Genomic DNA, 15,444 nt, shown 5'->3' on the forward strand with positions numbered 1-15,444 from the left:
GCTCTGTGCATTAACTGTATAAATCCTAGAACAATGCCTAGTAGTTGATACTCAGTAAATCTTTGTTAATGTTACTGATTTCTATTCCCAAAATGCTCATGAACAAATCTGGTTGTATATCAAAGAAAACATGAATGAAAAGTTACATGCACATGACTACAAGCAGGAGAGATTCTAAAAGGCAATGCGATTAAGTACTGTATGAACTTTTTATCATAAAGCATTGATTTAGTTAAAAGACAAAGGAGAAGGTAACACTTCATATTATTGTCAATCATTATAAGTTCTACAATCCAGTTTCAACCAGGAGAAGGCAGAAGTCTTAGGTGGAAGTAATGAGGAGGAGAGAGGAAGGAGTGTAGATTTAGTACACAGAAAATCTGAATGTATGAAAACTTCAGCTCCTGCACAAGTTTGACAAATGCAGCCTAGCTTGTCCCAAGATGAAATTCTTAATATCTGGAGCTTGGTGTAACTGACAGTGGAAATAAATACTTTGAAATACAACTTTCTACACCTAAAGATTTTTGTTCCCCCACTCTCTTTTCCCCCTCCGCGACCTTTCCTGGGCTTAGTGAGATGGAACTAAAAAGTAGTTTTATAATAGAAGAAGTTGCCTTCTTAGGTAGCGGATTGGGCAAGTAAAGAGCATGTGTTTTTTTTCCTTGTATTGGGGGTGGGGCGGAGTAAGGAAGCTATCACCTCCCTTGGAATTGCTAGACTTTGATCTCTCAGCCACACAGCTGCTAAAATAGGCCAGGCCTGCAGGGTATATGGGTATGTTTCTTTTATACAGGACATTTGTTTTTCTAAACTATTCCTCTTTCCAAAATTTGGCAAGCATTAGTCATTTTCAACTCAGCACGAACCCACAAGTGTGCATGTGTGGCTAGCGGGCTTCAGATCAGGCCCCGCCCACACCTAGAAGAGAGACTTGGCTCTGTCGTGCTTTCGGCTTTGGTTGGAGTGGCTTGTCCGAGCCACTAGCCCAGGGCCTGCTCAGCCTCCTCCCCTAAAGGGGACCGCCCGGCTGCTCTGTGCCAGAGCCGAGCTCAAGGAAGAAAGTTGGGAGCGCTTAGGCGAGTTGGGCCGCCAGCGGAAGGGAACCAGAGGACAAGGACCTCCACTCCAAGTTTGTGCGGCCCCCGTGGTATCGGGAGGGCGCCCCGCAGCGCACAGCAGCAGCCAGACTTCAGCCCAACCAGAGGGATGGTACTCTCGGCCCGGGTCCGAGGCAGGCTCTAGAGACGCTCAGCTAGAGGCCGGGGAGGAACTTCTTTTGCGAGCTGTCGCCCTGAGTCGTCACCGTCTGCAGAAACTCTCCCGGAATCCGGTGGGGAAGGACTGGATCGCTCTTCCACTGGGATTCGTCAAGAGTTCCGGCGGCAGCTGCGGCGCAGTTGCAGTCTCCCTTTGTCCTCCTAGGACCTCCCTCCCACCCTGGCTCCCTCCCTCTGTCAGTTTGTGGGTTCCGCTGCACCAGGCGCCCGTGCCCTAGCTGCTCGCTGCCCCCACCCCAGGGTCCCTGCTAACTTCTATCACTGTAGCGTCCCACCGAGTCCAGTCGAGCCGAGGGGGCTGCGAGCTGGACGGAGTCGCAGGCCCTTGGCCGCAGGATGGTGGCGCGGCTGTCCCTGGCCCGCAGTCCTGGGAGCTGGCTGGTCCCCGCGCTGTGGCTGCTGGCGTTCAGCAGTCCTGGAGGGCTGCTGAGAGCCCAGGAGCAGCCCTCCTGCAGAGGAGCCTTTGATCTCTACTTCGTCCTGGACAAGTGAGTGCCAAGGGGAGGTCCAGTGTCTTCTGGTGCGGGTGGCTCTGGATGAGCTGTGCTAGGTAGTTGAGATGTGTGTGCGCCCCGAGGAGGGGTGTTAGAAACCAGTTAATGGGTGTCCTGTTGCTACCGCCGTGCACAGGGCGAGTGCTTTCGTATCTTTGCTGGCTAGGGGTGGTGATAGGAGGAGCCCCAGGTGTTTGACTCTCCGCAGAGGTGTAGTAGTCACTGCTTGCCAGTCAAAGGGCCTCTTGAGAAATGGGAGTGTGGTGGCTGGGGTAGGCAGCCTTCTGCGTCCCTGGAACTCAGATAAGACTTCCTCAGGCTCTGTGTCCTCAACCTGTCACGCTGTCTAAAGCTTTCCTAGTTTTATCGAAAGAGACACTTAGGGTTAACATACCCTGTGTGGTTTGCATTTCCTGTGAAAGAAGGCTGTGTTTATTTAAAGAGCTGGGATTCTACTCCAAACAATCAACAGGCAGGTGGTCCCTAAAGATGGGTTGACTTCCTTAAATCTTGTAGCACCTAAGTTTCAGTAAATGGCATTGTTACTTTGCATCTAGAAGAGGTCAGGGTACCCCCATGTAAATGTTTGTTTTTCTGATTAGTTCAATTTAATTTTTTTTTCAGGTCTGGGAGTGTGGCAAATAACTGGATTGAAATTTACAATTTTGTCCAGCAACTTACAGAGAGATTTGTGAGGTATTTCTCCCACTTTACTTTTATAATCACTGGAGTTCGAGGTGGAAGAAAGTAGACAGAAATGTAGGGTATCCCTTTTTTAAAACCTTTTTTTTTTTTTTGCAAGAAAAGCCTTTAGTGAAATGTTGGTTTTAAAGTGCCTCAAGATCATTATTACACACATGCTGTTATAAGGACAGCCCTTCAGTTGTTGAGGGCTTATTTCATCTGGATCCCAGAAACTTGGCTCACATTCTGGGGAAGCATCTTTAAATACTATTCCGATGTCTTTTCCATTTTGAATTTTCATCTGTTTTGAATTTCAGTTTTGCTTTCTCATAATTTATCACATTTAAAATGCTACTAATAGTATCCATAATATATTTGCTTTTCCACACAATTTGTAACATTGTAGATGTCCTTATTTAAAAAAAAGTGTTGGTAAACTTCAAATGAACATGTGTTAGTAACCCACTACCAGAAAGGCACTTGTGTGTATGTTGGAAGAAATGGCTTGTGTTTACATAATGTGTGGGTGTGTGGTTGGTTTAAACTTTAACTGTTCTGTGTATGCAATAAGCCTTACTAGGAAAGACTGGTTTCTTCTATAAAAAGCCTAACTACTATGCAATCCAGCTTACTCTCTTATTTAGAGGTAACTAAAAATTAGTGGCATCCCTGTTTAAAAATAGCCCTAAGACACTAGGCTTTTAAGGCTCCTCTCTCTCGTTTTTCCTTTTTAAAGAAAACAATACACTGAGCAAATACAAATTTATCAAGATAATGGAAAGGACACAAAAAGGAGCTATATCATTAAGTATTGCTTCTTTTAGTCTTGTTAGCCCAAATGTCTGTAAAACAGACTTGGACGATCAAAACATTTTGAAAGTCATGTTGCAAGTAACTTCAACAATCTGTAGAGGCCTAGGCAATCCTTGCTTTCAGTTATTGGCAGCGGTAAACTTATCCCTATAAAAATGTATGCTTGTCCATGTTCAATCATCAGTCTCCTGTTTATGAAGCCAAGTATAGCACTCTCATTTCTGGACAGGGCCTGAGGTAAAACTGTCTAGGAAAGAAAAATAAACAGGGCCTTATATCCTTAAATGTCAAAGGCAGAGGAGAGAGTTGTTTATAAAGTTCTGATTTGATCCAAGGGTGTGCAGAGAGTTATCACATAGATATTGATTGAAAGCAATGAATCGCTTCAATACAACCTTTTCAAGAAGCGGGGCTCATAGTTATTTGGTCTGGCTTGCAAGATGGAATTCTGTAATACACGGTTTTCTGGCTCAAGTTTGGTTGCTGGGTTACTAACTACATTGTGGGGAGCGAGCGAATAAAGGGTGACTACTGAAGATAATGAGTTTCAAAATGTGCATAAGCCTCTGAGATCATTCTGATCTTCAGTTTATAAACTTCCATTTTCATCTTAGTAACAGTTGCAAAGAGTGTCGCAGACTTAAGCACCATTCTGTGATATAAATGCCTAAAGCTTAAAAGATGCAGCTAACTGGGGCATTGACAGTTGGAAGTCTGAAGTTTGAGCCTGGGAAAGTTGAAAATGCCTAATCAAAATGGGATTTGTTTGTCTCTTTCACGTTGAGTATTCTTACTTCAGGATAACTTTTGTATGAATTCATATCATATATAGTTGGAATTAAGTCAAACTGGCCACTTTCCAGTTCTGGATAATACTAGTGATAACCACTCTGCAGGGCTTGGTCTCCTTTAAGGAGATGAGGTAGAACATCAAGCGTTTTCTACAAGAGAATTTTGCATTGGCTTAGAATTTATCCTTCAAGTTAGCCTCTTCCTAAATGGCCCTCTCGGGCATGGAGGAGGGCTTGAGTGCTGAGAAGCACTGACTTGGATCCTAAATGACTGATGTAGTGATGTTAAGCAGAGTTAGTGTATTTACATAGGGAGTTTCATTTAAAAAAAAGGCTGGATCATTCAGTGAGACCGATTTTAAATGAGATTCCCTAGCTATACATCTGTATTATATCAATATTTCTTTTAAAAATGTTTTAACTGCCTCTCTTCTTATTTTGCAGCCCTCAAATGAGATTATCTTTCATCGTGTTTTCTTCTCAAGCAACCATTATTTTGCCATTAACTGGAGACAGGTTAGTGTATTATCATTTCACTGCAGGCTTTTAGTAGAGACTAATCTTAAAGAATGATTGATATGCCAAGTAGTGATTCAGGCCTCTCAGTGGAATCAAGCAAATGCACAGACCATTGGGTTCTCTTCACTAATAGAAGGGAAAGGAGGTATGACTAATATAAAAGAGTAGATAATCTGAAAATCAATAGCATTCATATTGGCTGTGGAATGTGCAGGGAAACCCAGAACTCTGCCTTAGTTGTATATGCGCTGCTTCCTACCCTTTCCCTCTCGTTACTGTGAGTAGTTCTACGTCTTTTGTGTTTAGGTGTAATCTATTAATCAACTAAGAATTTGGAGGACATTAGGGAGGAGAAAGAAATGGATCTATCTGGATAACTTACTAGATACAGCAGATATCCTCAATCTAATCTTACTCTGAGGTCCAATGGTGTGGAATATATCTACCTTTGTAAAGGAACTTGCTCTATTCTGTTCTATTCTATTCTATTCATGTATATATATAAAACACAAATATATAAAATACATATATATCTCACATCCTTTACAAGACATATAATATATATAGTGTATATGTCTGTACACACTCACACACACGGGGGTATATCTTTTGTAAAAGAAGATGTGGCTTTTTCCAGCCAGTGTCACAGTATTTCATATGACCATTTCTATGTCATCTGAACCCACTGTGGCAAGCTGGAAGTAGTCATTGCCATATTTTAAAGAATAGCAGCTTTCCATGGGATTAGTTTTGTTTGCTAGACTCTGAGTTCCACAGTAGAAAGGAGATTTTCTTCTTTATTTTTATAACTACTTCCTTTAACACAAAGTATGCAAGGTAGTTCTTGCACAGTTCTCATTGAATTATTATAAATGGGTGAGCATTATTTTGCAATCAAATCTTCCCAAACTGGAGTTTTAGCAGGAGAGACTGGTGTACTTTGTTTTGACAATATGTGCATTCTCGAGTTATTGAATACAGGTTTCTCTTATAAATTTTTTTTTCTTTAAAAATTTCAAGAAAGCATAATATTTAAAAGGATTCAGGGAGAGAACTTACATAAACTTTTAATTTATTTGTGCTTTAAGTATTTTTTCTGAAGAGGAAATCTCTCTATAGTTGGCGGTCCAAGTTTTTAACCTCAGTCTTCTTATTGATATTTCCCTCTAATATTTTCTTATGGGCATCCAGATTTCTTCAAGGGCCAGAGCAATCATAGTCCCTTATAAACCACATACAACAGTTTACTATAACCAGTGATAAAACAGTCTGTCATGAAAAGAAATTTTCTCCACTGCCCAACTTAATTTCCAAAGAAATGGCTTTGGATCCAGACTATCTGTTAGGAGGGGGAAAAAGGACAATGTCAACATTTATGGAGTATATGTATAGAGAAAAGCTCTTTAGCATAATGCCAGATACACAGTAGACTCTCAGTAACTATCAGTAACTATCAGATGCATATGCTGTGCCAGGTTCTCTGTTAGACACTTTACACACGGGTCCTCCAGCACTTTGAAGATGAAGTGTAGTCTCTGGTTGACAAAATTGATATTTCTTAGACATGTATATAAAGAGTTGAAATTGCCTTGGCCGGGTAGCTCAGTAGGTTAGAGCATTGTCTTGAAGTACAGAGGTTGCTGGTTCAATCCCGTGTCAGGGCACATACAGGAACAGATTGATGTCCCCCTTTCTCTCTCTCTCTCTTCCCCCCTTCCTCTCACTAAAATCAATGAATAAAAGTTTTTTTTTAAAGTTCAAATTGTTAATTTAAATTAGAGATTCTTCCCTTATCACTAGTTAAATCAAATAAGGGAGAGGCTGAAATAGGATAAAGAGGCTTCTATTTGAAGAGGCAGCATAATGTTGCTCTTAAGAGTCACTGAACCAATTTCTAGTCAAATGGTCGTAGACAGGTTACTTAACCTCTTTATGCCTCCTTTTTTCTCCACCTATATACTAATGACAATGATGATAATGATATCAGTACCTACATCATAACATTGTTGTAAGGATCGAAGCCAATGAATGTGGAGAATGTAGGACATATGTGTTCAAGAGATGAAAGCTGTGTTGGTGTTAGCTGGGGAATATGTAGTATTTTAATGACCGTGGAGAAATGGTATTTATTTACAGAGATTATTGTCCTTTTGGAAAATATTTATAATATTCCAGGAAGAATTATAATAATGCTACTTGCAACTTATTTTGTATATATACTGTTTACAAAAATTAGAGAATATTTTAAAATGAATATGAAGCGATAAAATATCCCCTAATCTTTGTGCGCAGTCATAGATCTGAGTATGTGAGAAATGCAAAAGTTAAGTATATAGCAGGTTTCACAATTCTAGTTCTATTACCCATAAATATGGGAAGTACCGCTTTCATGTTTCTTAGCATGTTGCTAATTTTCAGTAGAGATGAAGCAAGATTGGAAGGCAGTACATCCTCACGCTAGGGCTGTGTACCTGTTGGGGTTTCAGCATAGCATCTGGTATGATGTAAACCCATGAAAAGAATAAAACATGGCAAAAAATGATCAGTTATACATTTTGTATACTCATCATTCAAAAACTTTATTCTTTTAAATATTGCAATTCTAAACACCCCCTTCTTTTTCTTATCTTCATAAATTTTATCCTCCGTATATCTGTTAGTTTGCTTTTCCACCTACCTACTTACCTGCTTGTCTTCCTTATAAGATGTATTGTGCATTGTGGACTCTGGGGTAACACAAAGATGTATAATCTAGTGTGTGAGAGGATAAGGGTGTGTACATACACATAAATAGTTAAGGACTATAGTAAAAGATCAAGTAAGAAAGTGTTGAGTGTTTTATCAATATGGAAATATCTAGTCTCTCAATATTAGAGAATTTGAAACAGGACTAATTTAAAGGATATTTTTTCCTTACGGTATTATGGTGCATGATTGGGGATAGTGAATTATGCTCAGTTCTGTTTAATATGATCTTAATGATATAAAAGTGATTTAGTTGAAATCATTTAGTGAACAATTATTATATGCTAGGCAGTGTGCAAAATGCTTTCCATTCATTACCTCATTTAATCTTCTTATCAACTCATGTAATACATACTATTATTATCTCAACTTTACAAATGAAGAAATTGAAGCTCAGAAAGGTAATGTAGCTTGTCCAAGGATACTTAGTTAATAAGTGGCAAGCAGTATATTAGCCAGAATGGTCTCTTAATGTATAAAGTAGATCATACCACTCTCATGCTTAATACAGTCTAATGGTTTAGAATAGAAGCATGTCTCCAGTGGCCTAAAAGTCCTATCTGATTGCCTCACTCAACTCTCTCTTACAACACTGGATGCCACAGATGAGCCTACCGGCCTTCTTTACGTTCCCTAAAAAGGCCAAGGTTGTTTCCACATTGGGAATTTTGCTCCTTCTCTGCCCCAGATCTTGTCCTGGCTAGGTCATTCGTGTCATTTAGGCCTCATCCCACACTTCACTTCCTCTGAGAGGCTTTGCCTGGCTATCAGGTCTAAAGGGACTCTGACCTTCCTCCTCAGTAATTTCTCACAATGGTCTATTTGGTTATAACTTTTTGAAATTCCTTGAGAAAACTTGTAGCAAATTGAAGAGAAGTCATTTAATTAAGTTTAGATAATATACATATTCCTATTATTTGAAAGAATATCTTCTAATTCCTTTTATTTAGTCTGAATTAAAAATTTACTTGTGATAAAATAGTCCTTTTAGGAGTTGGTCACTTATAATAGGCTCATTTATTTTGCTAAGACATTTGACAATATCTGTAAAAGTTTAGAAGAATTCCATTAGCAGTTCTACTTTTTGGGACTATGTCTTACTGAAATACTAGCACCAGTGTGCAAAGATACATTTGTGCAAAATTAGATATTACATAATATAATATAATATAGTAATTATTGTTCATAATAGTGAAAAACTATATTCAATCTAAATGCCCTAAATTGATGATACTATAATTTGTATATACATAGAATGGGATACTATGCAGTCATTGTAAAATACATGTATATTGATATGAGAATATATCTAAGATATATTAATTGAGAAAAAAAGTTGCAGAACACTGTTAAATATGATTTTATTATTTTTTTTAAAAAATATTTAACTCTATGGTGTGTGTGTGTAGGGGGGTTATAAATGTATAGAAAAATCTGGGAGATATGCAATGAACTGTTAACAGTGTTAGTGTCTTAGCAATGAGATTCAAGGTAAGAGAAGCCTTCATGTTTTTAATTTCCATACATGTAGGTTGTTCAATTTTATTTCATTAATGTATTATGTAAATATTAAACATAAGATAATAGAATATATTAGCATTGTTTGTGTTTAGAAAATAACATTTCCCTCTTTTGAAACCTAGAAAAAAATTTTAAATTGAGGGGCTAATAAGAGAATAATTACTTCTTACAATTTATCATTCATGCAGTATGTATAGTAACAGTAGATAATAACACAATTAAGTAGATAATTAGAATGAGTATGTTTGAATGAATGAACAGGTTTTCCATCATGAGATTTAAAAAAATTTTGTCCATTTGGTTAATATTTTGGTTTATTAATGAAACAGTAAAGTAGTAAAGTTCATTGAATACCCACTATGTATCAGAAATTTTGCTAAATGCTTTATGTGCTATAGTTCAGGTCAAATACAGTGCCAAGTGGATTATAAATAGTGAGTCATTTTGTACAGACATAAATAACATCTTGAGAACATTCTTTTGTTTCATATTCTACTCAGTCTACTAAGTTTTACTTCTAAAAGAAAAATTTAATTTTTATATAAATGGCTTATTATTATAAAATTCTTAGTTATTGATATGTTTCGTTTGCAGTTTCTGTCTATTGTAAGAACTAATGCCCCTGGCTAATAATCTCTCAAGGATAAATAACAGAATTGACTTATGATATAAATACCTACACCGTCATGCTTATGTAGTTATCTAAACTGGCATTTGGTAGCATAGATGTATGAACCTTTTAGCTTTTGTGATCAATTGTTCTTTTGTGACCGCCAGTGAAGCTCAAAATCTATACATATACCTACATATTATATATATGTATATATGATTAGATATGTAATATATATAATATATAAAATACATATGTATATAATATATCTATTTATTTAAATATTTAATAAATATAAATAAAAATCTGAGCTGGCCATATTGCTTACTTTAATCAGTAGATTGCAGCAGACAACCATGAAATTGTATCAGTTCCAGATCTAAGTCTTAACAAGGTATGGGAGTTTCTTTTTTTTGTGGTCTTGGTAGCCAGCTTCCATATAAAAACTTTGACTACCAGGAGACCACCCAGATAGGAGGAAACCCAGCTGAGCCACGTGGAGAAGAATAAAGACTTGACAACCATCCTAGCTGAGCTCCTAGGGTATAGCCACTACCAGCACCAGCATCAGTTTGCCAGCCACGTGGTGAGGTCATTTCTGTTCTTCTATCTATTCCAACTTCCTAGCTCACAACCTGTCCATTCAATGCACAGTATCATGAGAAACAATAAAATGTGTTTATACCACTAATCTCTGTGTAGTTTATTACACAGCAATAGATAACCACAATAAATTTCAGCCAGGGTAGAAGCTGAATGACCTTGAAGAGATTGATAGTAAAAACTAGGGCTGCGGAGGGTTGGCTCCCCGGTAGAGTGTCGGCCCAGTGTGTGGAAGTCCTGGGTTTGATTCCCGGCCAGGGCACACAGAAGAAGTGCCCATCTCCTTCTCCACCCTTCTCTCTCTCCTTTCTCTCTGTCTCTCTCTTCCCTTCCTGTAGCCTAGGCTCCATTGGAGCAAAGTTGACCCTGGGCGTTGAGGATGGCTCCATGGCCTCTGCCTCAGGTGCTAGAATGACTCTGGTTGCAACAGAGCAACAGCCCAGATAGGGAAAGCACTGCCCCTGGTGGGCATGCCGGGTGGATCCCGGTCAGGCACATTGTGGGAGTCTGTCTGACTGCCTCTCCACTTTAACTTTGGAAAAATACAAAAAACAAAAAAAATCAAATAAAACAAAAAGAAACTGGAAGAGCAGTGACAAATTGTAATTGGAGGCTGAAGCAGAGATGAGCACTTAATGCTATAGTAGCAAATGTGGTGGTAATGTGGAGAATACAATATACACATAATCAACTTGTGGATGTAATAAAGGAAAGTTCTAGGAAGAATGTTGAAGGTGTCAGTTGGCTGTTTCCAACTACTTATGATGACATATGAGAGATGCGAGATGAGCTAAAGAAGGAACTTTTCAGCTTTCAAACAGGATTAAGAAGAAATATAAAAAGCCAGGACTTGATGGATTTGAAAATAGTACTCTTTCTCTTCCCCAGTCTCCCTTGACAAAAAAAATATTCCCCCAATTTAAGAAATGACCTTAATTTAATCATCGAAGCCCGATTGCTACCTGTAAAATATGGCATTGAAGGAGAAATCAGATAAGGGTGCAGTTGAAAGACCCTTTGTTATTATAACTTCAGAAAAATTTAAAATGATGTCTTGTAGACCCCTTTATCTAGACAAAAAGGCTTATAAGAATCTAAAAGATGTGCCTCATAGATACTCTCCGTTAAACACAGGGCTTCTAAATCTTCTGTGTTTGTGTGTGTGTCTTACATATTAAGGTAGACAGGAGCCTCTTTTAAAGATATTTTGTGCCTTTGTCTTTGTCTAATAGAGTGAATTATAATGTGATATATAGGAATCTCACAAAGTTTTCAAAGGACTTTATGAATGTGGATTAAAAGAGACAGATATTTCAAAATGAAAGGGACTTCTGGGCCCTCAACTTCTACGGGCAGGAAGGAATCAAATATATGGGCTATTGTTTATGAAAAAACAAGGATGACTCAGAAAGTGGAGTCAAAGCCCAGAGGGTGAAGTCAAGAGCCATAAAGTTATATTGTCAGGAAGTAGGACTGAGCCTTAAAGAATTGGTAACATAAGCAGCAACTAAATATCTGATGCTTATGTTAGTATTTTTGTTGTTGTTATTCAATGATGCTTGAGAAAACACCCTAAAATCTAATGGCTTAAATAACAAATAACAAATTAAATTAGATTGGTGATTTTGGCACTAGACTTTAGATTATAGTGCAACCCATAACCCATCTCAATAAATTTTGAATTTAAAATGTCCTTTACTTTTATTTGTTATTAACCACTCCCTCTCATTCCCCTTATTCTTTTATACAAATTAAAAATATTTGTTAACAACTTTGATATACTCTCTTTTATTATTTTAATAGTATTGCCATCATTTTCTTCTTGAGTTCAGTTATATTAGATTAGCACATTTTCCTTTATCTCCATAATCTTGAATAGTATTTGATTCAAACTTTCAATGACTTAAGAATTAACAATATGTAACAATATGTACTTAATAGTACAATGTGCCTGACCAGGCGGTGACGCAGTGGATAGAGTGCCGGACTGGGATGCCAAGGACCCAGGTTCGAGACCCTGAGGTTGCCAGCTTGAGCGTGGGCTCATCTGATTTGAGCAAAAGCTCACCAGCTTGGACTCAAGGTTGCTGGCTTGAGCAAGGGGTTACTCGGTCTGCTGAAGGCCTGTGGTCAAGGCACATATGAGAAAGCAATCAATGAACAGCTAAGGTGTCGCAATGCGCAACGAAAAACTAATGATTGATGCTTCTCATCTCTCTGTTCCTGTCTATCTGTCCCTGTCTATCCCTCTCTCTGACTCTCTCTCTGTTTCTGTAAAAAAAAAAAAAAAGTACAATGTGAGGATGGAAGCCTTATTTATTAGAAATTATAATTTTTCTGGTTTTTTCATATGGGAGAAATACAAGAACAGAGAGGCTACATAATTTACCCAAGTCACAAGACTAGTAAGTGCTTAGAGTGAGGCATTGAAGCCAAGGTCCTATTCTTGACCTGTATGTTGCACTCATTAATTCAGAGTGACATAATAAAAAAAATTGGGGTTGATTGGCATTTGACCCAGCTTGGTCCCTTACATATCATGTGATAAAAGAATAATAACTAATACCTGTGTAACATTTACTTTGTACCAGACACTTTATTAGTGTTAACTCATTTGATTTTCACATCGGCCTAATGGAGTTAGCATTAGTGTTACTTTCATTTGTATGTGAAACAGCTGAAGGATGTAGCGTTAGATAACTTGCCCAAGCTCATATTCCTAGTAAGTGGAAGAACAGTCTGGATCCAGAATCTGGTATCTTACCTATTTTTCTGTTACCTCAAATCCAGCCTGCCAACATTTATATGTTTTCTAGAAGAGCAACACAGAAGTGTAAAAGAGAAACTAGAGAGAATGTGCTACTCACTTCCCTTTTCCTGTCTCTCTCTAACGCTTCTTTTGTCCAGACACCTACTATCTTCTGAATGTTCAAAGCTACCAAATAACATTATATTATAAATATCATAATGGGCACCTAATAAATATTTATAGACTGAATGATTGAACCTCACTGGGGTAGGCATTATTATTTACGGAAACTGAGCTCCAGGAAATTAAATAATTGCTGATGGTTACATAGTTCATTAGTTGTAGAACTAGAGTTGTAATTCATCTCTAATTTACTCCAATCCCTGAGTGTTCCTGCCTCATTATAAAACTTTGAGTATAATTCCTTTCTAGGACCTTCTCCTCACCAAAGCTTCAGTATAACTGTTTCTTCTCTTGTCTTTTTTTTCCTTTCCTTTTTGGTCTCTCTGTTTAAAAAAAAAATATTAACCCTCATTTTGCTGAGTGAGCTGTCCTTGGAATCAAGAAGAAAGTAAACTGGGTGAACAAAATCCTACTAACAGGGGAATGACTAATGTCAACAAATAACAATAGTAGCTACAACTTACTCTGTACTTATAACGTGCTATTTAATCCTCACAATGGTCTCAAAGCGTAGATATTTTCATCCCTATTTTATAGATGAGGAAACAAGATAGGGCTTAGAATTCATCTATGTTCTCTCTGGCTATCAGCCATACTCCCTCAGAAACTGTGTTTTACAGTTTTAAAGATTATCCTAGTCACTCCAAAACCTCTTCAATAGAAGAACTGACTGACAAAATTAAGTAAGGAAAAGAGCATCCAACCACATGGAAAGGTTTCAAAATTAGATTAGACCACATGTTCTTAGTTACAGCTGTGCATTAGAATACTCTGGGCATCTGCACCCTCCCCCCAATCCATATTATTATAGAGAAGAAATGGCTGATTATACAGATTTATCCACCAATTGCCAACAAAAACAAAAAAAAATCAGAGGTTAAATATACTATTTTGTTTAAATTCTTCCACTTTCCAACTAGTATTTAAAGCTGCACAGAACATAATACTGCAGAAAATTTATAACAAAAATAAAAGTAAAGATCTTGGAAAAGAAGATGCAGTATTATGATAACCATAGGAGCTTAGCAGAATTTTGTGAATGAGTAAGAAATGTACTGTGGGCTTCCCAGAAGGAAGAAAAGAAACAGTTTATGCAATGTAGTTAGTGAAAAGGAGGAAGTGTATAGCAGTTACTCAGGGGTGATAAGAAACTTCCACCTTGAGACCTTATATGGGACATTGAGTGTCAGGACAGCAACATCCTTGACTACAGCTTCATAACAAAGACCAAGTAGTTTCAGTATTGCTGTTCTTTGTAGTTGAGGACATCATGTTAAAGCTCAGCTCAAGGCCCTGGCTAGTGGCTCGGTGGTTAGTGTGTTGGCCCAGAGTATGGACAACCCAGGTTTGATTCCTGGTCAAAACACACAGGAGACGATACCATCTGCTTCTTCCCACTCCTTCTCCTCCTTCTTTTCCCCTCCTGCAGCCAGTGGTTCAAATGGTTTGAGCGTGGCCTGTGGTGGTGAGGATAGCTCCATTGGTCTAAGCAAGACAGATTCGGGTGCTGAAAATAGCTTGGTACTCGAGCATCATCCCAAGATAAGGTTACCTGGAAGAGCCCAGTTGGGATGCTTGCAGAAATCTATCTCATTATCTCTCCTCCTCACTATCTTCCCTCCTCTCATAAAAAACAAACAAACAAACAAAAAAAGCTTAATAAGATTCATCTTCTAAGAAGATGTTGGACTTGAGCTGATCCTTACAACATATTCACTTTTCCTTCATGTTTATAATTTCCTTCTTGCTTTCCATTATAGATTTCTTTAAGTCAAAATAGAGATAAATAAGCTCTGTTTTTAACCTGCTGCATAATTTTGTTTACCAATAGAGAAATTTATAACATTTTTAGTAGCTTGAGGTCCTTCAAAGGCCTGAGATCTGCCCTGTCATATTTGGCTATTCTTGTCCCTTTTTAAAATGTGTTAATTAATTTATTTGTTCATTCATTCACTTATATTTTTATTTTTGTTTTTAGTTTTTCCACTGATTTGAGAGCAAGAAAGGAAGGGAATGAGAGAGAGAGAGAGAAGCATCAACTCCTTGTTTTGCTTAGTTGTTACATTTAGTTTTGCACTCATTGATTGCTTCTCTTATGTACCCTGGACTGGGGATGGGAACCCATGACCTGGGTGTGCCAGAAGATGCTTTATCCACTGAGCCACCTGGTCAGGGCTGGCTTTTGTTTTCCTTACAGTGACATTTGTTAATGGAGAAGAAGCTGGCAGACTCTGTTGTCTGTCAGGAAGATAGTAAGACCAGGACTCAAGTTTGTTAATATTTTTGGTGATGGGCAAGGAAAAGATTTTTTCTGATGATTATTCAGTTGCAAAAGTAACAGTGGGGTGTAGTGCAACTTGGATTATGGTGACAGGCATGAGTATGTGTTAAAAAGCAAGGGGTTATCTGCTTCTTCCAATAAAATAAACTAGCAAAGACCTACCATCCCAAA

The 15,444-nt window shown here is 38.0% G+C and overlaps 1 protein-coding gene across 2 annotated transcripts in view; it reads left to right on the plus strand.

Annotated features, from left to right (window-relative positions):
* Positions 1-758: 758 nt before the first annotated feature.
* The window catches only part of ANTXR2 (ANTXR cell adhesion molecule 2), a 160,272-nt gene continuing 145,586 nt past the window's right edge, over positions 759-15,444 (plus strand). The window contains exons 1-3 of one of the 2 annotated variants that reach the window (XM_066279857.1): positions 759-1,768; positions 2,399-2,470; positions 4,507-4,578. In XM_066279857.1, coding sequence (XP_066135954.1) covers positions 1,617-1,768; positions 2,399-2,470; positions 4,507-4,578 — 296 coding nt within the window. In that variant the 5' untranslated portion in view covers positions 759-1,616. The remainder of the gene's footprint in view (positions 1,769-2,398; positions 2,471-4,506; positions 4,579-15,444) is intronic. The other variant, XM_066279858.1, reaches the window with a different exon arrangement.

This window comes from Saccopteryx bilineata, chromosome 5 (genome assembly GCF_036850765.1).
Source record: "Saccopteryx bilineata isolate mSacBil1 chromosome 5, mSacBil1_pri_phased_curated, whole genome shotgun sequence".
Lineage (NCBI taxonomy): Eukaryota > Metazoa > Chordata > Mammalia > Chiroptera > Emballonuridae > Saccopteryx > Saccopteryx bilineata.